This window comes from Polyodon spathula, chromosome 30 (assembly GCF_017654505.1).
Source record: "Polyodon spathula isolate WHYD16114869_AA chromosome 30, ASM1765450v1, whole genome shotgun sequence".
NCBI lineage: Eukaryota > Metazoa > Chordata > Actinopteri > Acipenseriformes > Polyodontidae > Polyodon > Polyodon spathula.
In genome coordinates, this window is record NC_054563.1 from 8321102 (window position 1) to 8331769 (window position 10668).

The 10668-nt window shown below is 37.2% G+C and overlaps 1 protein-coding gene across 1 annotated transcript in view; it reads right to left on the reverse strand.

Annotated features, from left to right (window-relative positions):
- LOC121302615 (contactin-5-like) overlaps positions 1-10668 on the reverse strand; it is a 21000-nt gene that overhangs the window by 7778 nt on the left and 2554 nt on the right. Inside the window, exons 2-5 of the mRNA XM_041232618.1 lie at positions 9664-9784; positions 4769-4927; positions 3691-3840; positions 790-860 (exon numbers count right to left, since the gene is read on the reverse strand). Coding sequence (XP_041088552.1) covers positions 790-860; positions 3691-3840; positions 4769-4927; positions 9664-9784 — 501 coding nt within the window. The remainder of the gene's footprint in view (positions 1-789; positions 861-3690; positions 3841-4768; positions 4928-9663; positions 9785-10668) is intronic.

Below are 10668 nucleotides of genomic sequence, written 5' to 3' on the forward strand. Positions count from 1 at the left end.
CAATGTGCAACAACAAGCCTTGCACTCCACCCGTCTGCTTTGTCTCGTCTTAATTTTACACAAAGGTACTGTTGCAGCAGCACCTCTAAATGCTTCCCATTTGGAATAATTAACTTTTTTTTTTTCCATTTTCACCATTCACTTGCATGAAGCTAAAACATTTCACAGCCAAATAACAGGATCTCCAAGGAGAGCATAGTTCATTTCCAGCATACCCACACACTAAGTAATTAAAAAAAAAAAAAAAAAAAAAAAAAAACTTCAAATGATATATGAATCGTGTTTCTCCAATATAGTTTTCTAATGTTCGCTATTTAGAGATGGTTACTGAAGATACAAAATGTGTTATAATACCTAGGGTAGTACAGGACCCCGTTATGAAGCAAGTTCAAAGCTGATCCTCCACATGTTTTAAAGTTTAGATGACGTACATGTCCTTTTATTCAATACGCTTGGTCGTGATATTCTGAAGTGATTATTATCCATAGCGGCTCATATATGTAGACATGGCCTTGCTTTGTTTACATTGGAACACTCTGACCCATACGGAAGCAAACTTGAACTGACAGGAGATAATGATAGAAGGGAATCACGTTGGCAGTTATAGTCACTTGAGTTGTTAATCAAAAATAAATGTCAGAGTAAAAGTAATCAATTACCTTTAAGACCTTAGAGGGGAAAAATAATATAATGGGTGGCAATCAAGGTTTTAATTACATAACAAGTGTCAGACAATTCTAACATTACCGCTCTCAACAAAACATCCAATCAACACAAGACATGTCCTACCTCCCAAGTTATAACCAGTTCATGTCTCCGGCCACTCCCCCCACTCACATTTGCTGGGGCCACTGATGGAACTGCAAAGAAAAAAAAATGATATGACCTCACATGCCAACTTTATAAAATAATGGAGGTCATCTGCGAAGCCAACGATGAAGAAAAAAAGAGTACAGGATAACCTCAAAGGTCCTCAACTAAAGATGGTCTTGTATCTTACTTTGTAAAGAAACTGTTTACTGGAAATGTCATGGAGCTAAATTGATACTGCAGAGGATAATAACATTAAATGCAGCAACATCATCGATCGTATTCAATTCTATTATTTAGGCTTACTTATTTCTTCTTTGGTGTGTAAATTATTGTGTCTTGTTGAGAAATTTAAATAGAGAGATTCTTATTTATCAGAGCCCTGTCTAAACAATATATAAAAGCCTACATTTATCAACATCAGTTCTGGAATGTGTGTCATTTTTCATAATAAAAAGGAATAAAATTGGAAAAAAAATAAAAATACTTTTAACAATCTAAGAAAATGTCTTTTGACAATTTTGTCACTTTCTAAGTGGTAGGACCTTTCGGCTGAAGCCCGGTAAATGAGCTGTTCATATTCTTGTGCATGTATCTGATTCAGTGCAGTGCAAGGCTGGGAACGTGCTTTTCATGAATAGATAATGTATCTGGCGCTAAGCCTCCAGGCACAAACTGCCTAACTGTTTTAACTCAAACGCCCAACATGTTTAAATTAATGCTACCAGCTTACTTTCATCTTCTCAGCCAATTAGAAATGTAATAGGGGCTGACCTCTGGAGTATAACGTGAACACAGCCAACCCAAAAACAAGTTTTTATCACCTGGCCCATTGTGGAAAGAAAGAAACTTACCACATATATATTTTTTTTGTATTTATTAATTTATTAACATCGTTCTCTCAGGAAAAATCCATCCAAAGAACTTTGCTACAGGTTACTTTTGAGACCCTCATTGAATGGTTTTGAGATATTTCAAGAATTTAAAAACACCTGCCGTAACTTGGTCAATGGACAGACCTTATGCAAATAGAAAGTGTACAGTTTGAATTGTCTGTCAGATGAGAGACTGACATCCTATATTTACATACAGAATAAATAACACCAGATTTTAAATGATTAGTTTTTAGTCACATTGAGGTTGGTTCTGATGACATTACAGACTATAAAAGAGAGGCTACCAAGATTTACACAGAATTATTATGGATTCACTGGACATGATGGAGGGCTACGAGGAGGAAGAGACCTCGGGAATTGATAATAGCAGAGATGTGCGTTATGACTTAGAGAAGAGTAAGGAGATTCCCCTTGGCTTGCAGAGAGCTGCCCTCGTGAAGGTGAGGCTGAACCAATCGGTCTCCAAGGCTGGGAAGCAACCACTACTTCCCCCAAGGGGAATCTAGAGGTGAGAAAATGGGAAGATGACAGAGAGATAGATTTGGCCGGGGACCCCCCTTGTCTCGCTGAGAACCTTCCTCGCGGAGGACGAAGCCAGCAGTGGCTGGGCTTTCAAGGTTTGGGAGTGAGCTTCTCTTACCCCCAGAGGGAGAGCATAGTAGAGGTGGAGTGGCAGTTGCTGAGGTGGAGTGACAGAATAGAGGAGGAAAGCGTAGTGGGGGAGGAGGGGAGGATGGTAGAAAACAAAAACGCAAGACTGAGAGCAAAGTCATGGCTTGGGGTTTAAATAGGGGTTATAGCAGATGTTATTGGTAGGAAGGAAATAGGGGGAGGAGCCCTCGCTCATGCCTCCCGAATTACACTAAGTTCACAATACAATTGTTAAAAGTTTCAGTTTGGTTTATTCAGTTCACCTAAACACCACCACCTTTTAAATATAAAAAATAGAAAACTGACACTTTTAAACACACACACACACACACACACACACACACACACACACACACACACACACACACACACACACACACACACACACACATTTTGCACTACAAACCTTCCCACCATAACAAAGTCAAGTACAAACCAAAACAGCATGTACTACGATTTCCTGATAAAGAAATGCACGTCAACAGCTTGAAACTCAGTTCATACATAGTTGTATTAAGGCCAGACCCTCCAATCTAGTATGCATGCCTTGCTTTCCATTTGTCAGGCTGCAAACTTCACAAAACTGACATATTTGAGAAATTCCTTTTTAAAGACTTTCCTTATAGCACGAATAAACACAGCGACAGTATCATGCAGTGTTGCCTTATAAAAATGCAATGATAAAGTCATGCCTGTTTGGAACTCATAGGACAGTGCTAGAACAGCAGTGTATTGTAAAGTAGCTGGAATAATTGCCAGGCAAAGGCTGAACCGCTGAAATGGTCCATGACTGAAATAAAAATCTACTGTATCAATCTGCTTACTATAACAGGGTGACACTGTGTCTTCTATGATCTTGGTGCAAAGCAGGGTGGGCAATGTTGCATGGAGGGGCAGGTAAAGGGTTAAACTCTGGTTAACAGGTGTACTAGAAATTAGACATGTTTCTGAGAGCTCAACCGAGGCCACCCGAGGCTTTAAACTTTTAAAAAATTCACCAGGATATGATGACTGAAACAGAAAACAATACACAAAGCAAATCTAAACAACACAAAGAATGCATTAGTTAAGAGAACTGTGAGATTTCATACCACTACCAATTGCTCTATGAATATGAGTCAGTTTTGTGAATTGTGTGTTCAGTACAGTATGCACACTTGCAATGCATGATTCAAAGATTAGAAAAGCATGGGATGCCAGCCAGTGAATAAATGCATTTTGACTGCCAAAATCTGAGAGTTTACCTTTATTTATTTATTCATTCTCCACACTACAGGGTGGTTTAAGAGAATGGCCCACTTATGATATTGCTTTTTAAAAATACAATATATACCTGCTTCATTGGTTCTGACAACCCTAGAGGGGGCACTTGGGTCTCCTGTCCCAATGCCATTGCTCGCTACCACCCGGAATTCATATTCTACCCAGGGGTTCAGATCTACTGCCACAGCTGATTCCATATCTCCAGTGACAGGATCCGGCTCTGCAAGACAAACACACAATGTTTCAAAAGATTAAAGTGGAATTTTATTTCTGATTCATTGTAGCAAATCTGTTCTCACAATGATGTACCACTGACACATAGTATAATTTTGTACCACTTATCCTAACTTGGAATACATTTTTAACACGCAGTTTGATAGGCTTTTTAAAATGTTTTTATTTTTTTTATTTATGTACTAAGGCTTGATTAAAGTGCCAATAATCTGATTCATTCTAAAAAAAATAATAAATAAATAAATCTGGATTGGCACTTTTAAAAATGAATCCAGGTTTATATCAAAGATCTGTTAATAAAGGTCCTCGCAAAGCCGAACACTCAAAATTGCAGAGCCCTTATTTTGTGAACAAAATATACAATTTCTGATGAAATCTAAGTGTTATACAAGGCACCCTATGGTTTTGCAGCTCATGAAAGTAAACATAGTTCCTCTACCATTACCATAAACTAGCTTCCATGGAAAAGCTGTCAAGTCTTAATAGATTACTTCTTAAGGATATGTTTACAAGTTTGTGGTATTCTAATAAAATAACGCTCCTCAGATGAGAATACTGCAAGAAATCTATATTCAGTTCCTTGCCCCACTATACAAGTGAAAACCTGCAATATAGTTTTATTTAATAAAGAATTCACTGCAATAAATGAACATGTCTATTTTTTACATATATTCTGTAGAGATTTATTTTGCCTTCACTGAAGGATCTCAAAACGCTTTACAAGGCATCGGTCAGTGTGTGTCATTGTGCAATGTTTGTTCCAATTTTTATTTTTCTAACTTTGTGCTCACCTGTGTTTGACCCCAGAACTCAACTCACTCTCATTGGACTGCATTTGAACGGGTATCTACTGTATCCAAGAATATTTGCACTGGTGCTGTGGTAACCTGAGTCTCCAGGCTATTATTGATTACCTGTTTTCACAGTCTGCCATCCTAATGAAAAAGGGCTCCGAGCCTGTAAATTATAGGTGCTGATTGGACTGTGATTATCTACCCCACGACTCCAAGAGAGTGTTGCCATGGTATCGGTGATTTCTTCCACAATCACAATCCCTGGGGGCCCTGGAGGACCTAGAAATGAATAAAATAAACAAATACATAGACAAAACTGTAAAACCGTTCCATTTTTAATAGAATAAAGCTGAAATATACAGGCCATGGGCCTCTTCCAAGCAGAAACAGGCCAGTTGTGTTCCTGTTGACCTTCAAGGCCCTTTGGAATCTACATCCACAGGTATCAGATGAAGCAATCTCATGAAGGCCTTCTCCCCAGTGCTTGAGAGCGTTACTCTGGAAAGACTATTGTATGAGTCCTCTCTATGGCACTCCATCACTAGAGATATTAAAGGAATCCACCACTGTAACTTTATCTAAATCAAAAGATAGGTAACATGGCGCTCCATTATTAAACGTTTTGTTGTAAATCAATGACTCGGCAGTTGTTGATGGTTTACTGATGAGGTCTGTTGTCTGCTGAGGAGGTCACCGTACTCATTTCACTTGTGAATGCCAGGTCTAAAGACATGAAAGGGTGGTTGAGCCACTGTGTCCTTTTGTTCCTTCACAATCTAAAAATATACTATACTGCTTTGGAGGGATATTACACGTTTACAGTTTTATCCCAGTTAACAAACTGTAAAGAAAAACAAACAACACAAATAAAACACTTAGCCTTCCTTTCGCTTGCATTCCACGCATGAAACTGCATGGTAACTTTTGCAATACTGGAGTATTTAATTCAAGTGTCGTATTTAGCAGCTACACAAAACAACCGAAGTGATAGTAAAACATTATATCTTTCATTACACACAGAGATTATAAACAGTTTACCCTCTATGAACGAATTAACTTAATTCTTCCATAGCAGCCTGCAAAATAATTCTGTTTTCTCACACAGACTGCTGAACTATTAATTTTGTTGGAGCACAACCGTTTAATAATCCATCAACATGTCCTGTAGGCAGGGGGGAAAGTTAAACACATCTTCATCCCACATGTCACCAATTGTTTAGTTTTTTTTAACATAATGTTAATCTTACTCATTATTTCAGTATGAGTTTTAGTGTCTACAGTTAAAGCTGTTTCTCACAGCTCCACAAACACATCTACTATTTCAATCCTGTAAAACAAATTCTCAATGTAATGCTAATTTGAGACCACTAATTACTTTTTATAAAGCTGACAGACCTCAATTTCAATAACATAAACCACCATTCAGCACATGCATATATATATATATATATATATATATATATATATATATATATATATATATATATATATATATATATATATATATATATATATTTTTTTACTGCCTTCTGTGTTGGACGAAGGGAGATGAAATAACTACTATCTTCTGTGAAGCCTAGATGATCAAGTGGTGGTGATCGTCAATCTCTGTAATTGATGTGTCTGACTGCATAAGAATTCATACACTGTAAATTATTCAAACCTAATTAGTTAGTTAATTAATTTAATTAACTAGATATCCTTTGCTCTGTTGCAATTTCCCTTTCCATCCCTTTCTGGTATCTTTTCCTTGTCCATTTTTAATGACGCTCATTAAAAGACTGATGTCTCTAAAAGTTTAAAATGGGGTGCAGTTCAGTCCAAGCATAGCTGAGTTCTATATGGTAAACTGACCGGCCAAAGAGAGAATGACCTTACTGTAATGAAACCGATTGAAGCAGGCATGTCTTGTCCAGTGATGAAGGTTTTGTATTTTTTATTTGGGACAATGTAGCATGTCTCTTGCCTGTAACAATATGCTGCATGATCTGCTTCTGACCAGCCACTGCATTGAGGGATGAGCCAGTTGCATAGGCACCCCCTATCATGCTCCTTGCAAAGTCATAAATATCACTTAGCTTTCCCATAAATGCACACTACTTTCATTCATATAATAAAGGTAAAGTTGACATGTCACATGCCCACAAATATTTGCATACATTGCTGACCAAATTATTTTAAAATTTTATTTCAAATTATTATGGCATTGTCACAAAGACGGCCAAGTGGGCGGCGTCAGAACCAGGAAAAGGAATGAAATACACAAAACACAGGACGGATGAAATGAAATGATGAAGACGCCTGTTGGCGCCGGTTTATTACAAAATAAAAGGTTTAAACAAACACGAAAACACAGGACCCGGCACTCTACGCCAAAATAAATAGACAAACAAAAAAACAGACTAAACTTAACAAAACGGTGCACGGACAGACACTGACAAACACGGTGAGCAGATACTTTGTTATTATTATTATTATTACTACTATACTAATTTCCTCCGTCTCCAATCCCGTTCTCCGCTCACCGAACACCCAACCCCAGTATGTGACAACGTGCATCTATATATACTATTGTGCTGGGATTCAATTACCAATTAATTATTCACTTGAATCCCAGCACGTGAATTAATAAAGTGCAATTCCCCGTGCTCACATATTACTACATTTTACTTGCACGTGAAGTGCTGTGCAATCCTCGTGCCTAAATACACATATACATTTTTTAAACACTCATGTTACACAGACCCGTTTATATCCCGTGTACCAATGTCTATACACCAACATTTAAACACACCACACGCAACACATAACAGATAATATACACAGGGGCGGGCACTTTGTTACAGGCATCCAGTAGACTTTTGCGGTATCATTTTATACTTTCTTTGATTACATGATGTTAAAAGATCTAAATGATGTTCATGTAGTTTATTATTTAAAATTATGGCTCAGTCCTAAAATTCTAGGTGATGCTAAACTTTTGGCCATAGCTGTATATTTAAAAACTCATGTGTTCATTTAAACAAACATTGTGCCATTTGTGTCTTATTTGTCAATATTTTCTGAAATAATACTGTAGTATCTGAACAGTGTGTGTATTTAAGCCATTGCACTAATCTGAGACTTCATGGCAATAAAAAGCCTCACACTTTTTAAGTGAAGCACAGCTCTGCCTCCACAGCCCACTGACCTGACACCAACCTGTATTGTCAAAAGACTTACCTATATCATAGACAGGTCCTTTGAAAACTGTATAATCATATTCTTATATATAATCATATTCTAATCATAGTCTTATATAGTATCATACTGTACTGTGCATTGATTTGATATTCATCTTTACTTGTTCTAAAAAAAATGTTCTGTCTTTCTTTTAAATAATAAAGCAGTTAATACACTTTGTTTGTATTTTCACTGATCTCTGGCCTCTTTTTTAAAATTCAAAATTTACTAAGTAGAAGTAACCAGAGTTGTTTTATAACAAGCTAAGTCACAGATTCACTATCTGCGTCACAAATTACACCCTGTGCACAAAATGACAGTTGTCACATAATTGGTAAATAATTGATATAACTTATGGCTTGTTGAGTGTAACATCTATGTTATTTGTATAAAGAGGTCTTGACCAAGGTCTCCAGTGTTTATCAACCAAATTTAAAATTAGGTCTTAAATATGCAAGCTGAAGAACACAGCTCGTTTTTGGGCACTAATGTTATGAACTGGCCTGCAGCCATATTTATTGAGCACGATTCAAAGCACTGTGGCAGACCTCACTCTATTTAAAACAATCTAACATATGTTTGTTGCAGCCATCCGAAATAATTGAACCTCATAGAAATCTGTTACCATTGAAACGGCATAATGATTTTAGAAAAAAAAAACAGCTGTAAGTGAGAAGCAGACAGCTGGTACACCTAGTGAAAATCAATGCAGTTAGACTTCTGGGAAGGTACTGCGCATTTATTCTCCAGCTGGGTGAAGCTACACAGGTTGAAAGCTAAAGGTGCTTTTTTTCAAGCTCAGTAGAAAGTCAAGCACATTTTTATTACTTCAGTGAGAAGGTTTCATCAAGGACTTAACTAGCTGGCCCAATCACATATTTAGAAAGACCAAAACCCACAGCTGGTTTATAATTTTTAAGAAACGCTTGTTGCCTCATTGACATTTTAACACAATGCTAGTGTACTAGCGCTACCTTTTCTCACAATTCTGAAAATGGCATGTTCATTATGCAGACAGGGTCAGGTACTTTGGGAATGCTGGTGGCAGTATTTTAATTTTTCTTCTCACAGGCCCATGTTTGTCAATAAAGAACTGAAATAGGATGCTTTGATTAAAAGTAACTTGTCAATAAAAAATGTCAATAATCCTTGAAAATGAGATGGAACTCTCAAGGTTGTAAAATATACATTTTTTGTAATGAATCATTAAGTGCTACAGAACCCCCTGCAGTTTTTACATTGTTCTAGCGCAGCTATTTTTTTTTCAACATACCTGATAGTTAAAAAAAGAAAAAAAATCCACATATAGGTAAGTAAACTGGGGAATTGCATTTTTCATTCATTTGCAGGAACATTTGCCAGAAGAAATGTTTTTTTTTCTTCTAAACATCGTGGTGTATCCAGTCCATGCTCCCTCCTGCAACTATGCTAGTGCTCTGATTGAAATGAGTGGTGTATCTGGAAACAATGCAATCCTTAAAAGATTTTTTTTCTCCTGATGAATGCAGTTTGAGTCAATGTTGAGAAATGTATCGCCTAGTTGATTGATGTGTGATTAAAAATGTGGCAATATGTTTATAAATATAACAATGTGGTATGTACAACACGGGACACGACACAGTTCAAGTAATGTGCGTATTGTGAACTTTGCAAGGGTTCTGTAACACTTTAAAACAGACCAAGAATGTCAAAAAAAATAGTTTTCACTGGTTTTGTGTATGCATAAGAGATTTTATGAACACCATATTTTTTCTTCTTGTCCGCCACAGAGAACAATTAAATAACAACCTCACCTCTTACAAGCAGCTCAGCTTCTGACATCAGTGAGTCGGCAGTGGTTTGAACCCGGCAGCCATACCACCCAGCGTGCTTTAGGAGGATGTTTCTAATCATTAGATCAGCAGAGGAGGCCTGCTGCGAAGAAAGATAAAGCAACAAATAAATAAATAAATAAATTGCAAAAACAAGATCACCGCTGTGAAGCTGCCTTCTGAGTAATGCAATATTTAGGAACACATCGCTTTGAACCACCCCAAAGCTCAACAGCAGTCTCCTGCAATTCTGGTAGCCTTTTTTTATAATTTTCCAGGAAAAATCCCCCAAGCGATATCAGAAAAAATCCAAGTACAGGCAGCTGTTTAGCACAGTAGTTGATTAAAATTTAAATACAAGAATCACAGCCTGACTAAATCTACCTGTCTGCTGTATTATGTCTGTAGTATCTTAACTTGTAATCAGAACTACTTTAGCAAACCCTGGGGTCAATATTGTATCAGAATTATTTCATGATAAAAGCAAGGGATTTGTTTAGCAAGTTGATATTGGTAAGACCAGGTTACCACTCAGTTCAGGTAATCCTAAGTACAGATATCACTGAATGCTTATTTACGCTTTTAAAAAATGACTGCTTCATATTTCCACATGGTTTGTTTGTTGCAGTGCAAAGTGAAAGGAAAATAAACTGAACCGAGTTCATTTGGAAAGTGTGAGAAAAAGGGTCTTACACTCTAAACGTGACAAGATGGCAACCATAACAAACGGGCCAAGAGATGTGAGCAAGGTTTTGAAATTGCTCCCTGACCCCTGGATCTATGTAGAGGGGCGTTGCCCATAGGAAGGGAATAATGCATGACAGGCAGTAATGGTATTTAGATATCCACACGACTGCCTTGTAGCCTTAGACTTCCTAATTATAATTGGGAAGATAGCATAACACCAGCACTAAACCTCATTCAAATGTCACCAGAAAGCCGTTCGTATCTAATCATAATTTCAATAGTTGCATCTGATGCAGAATT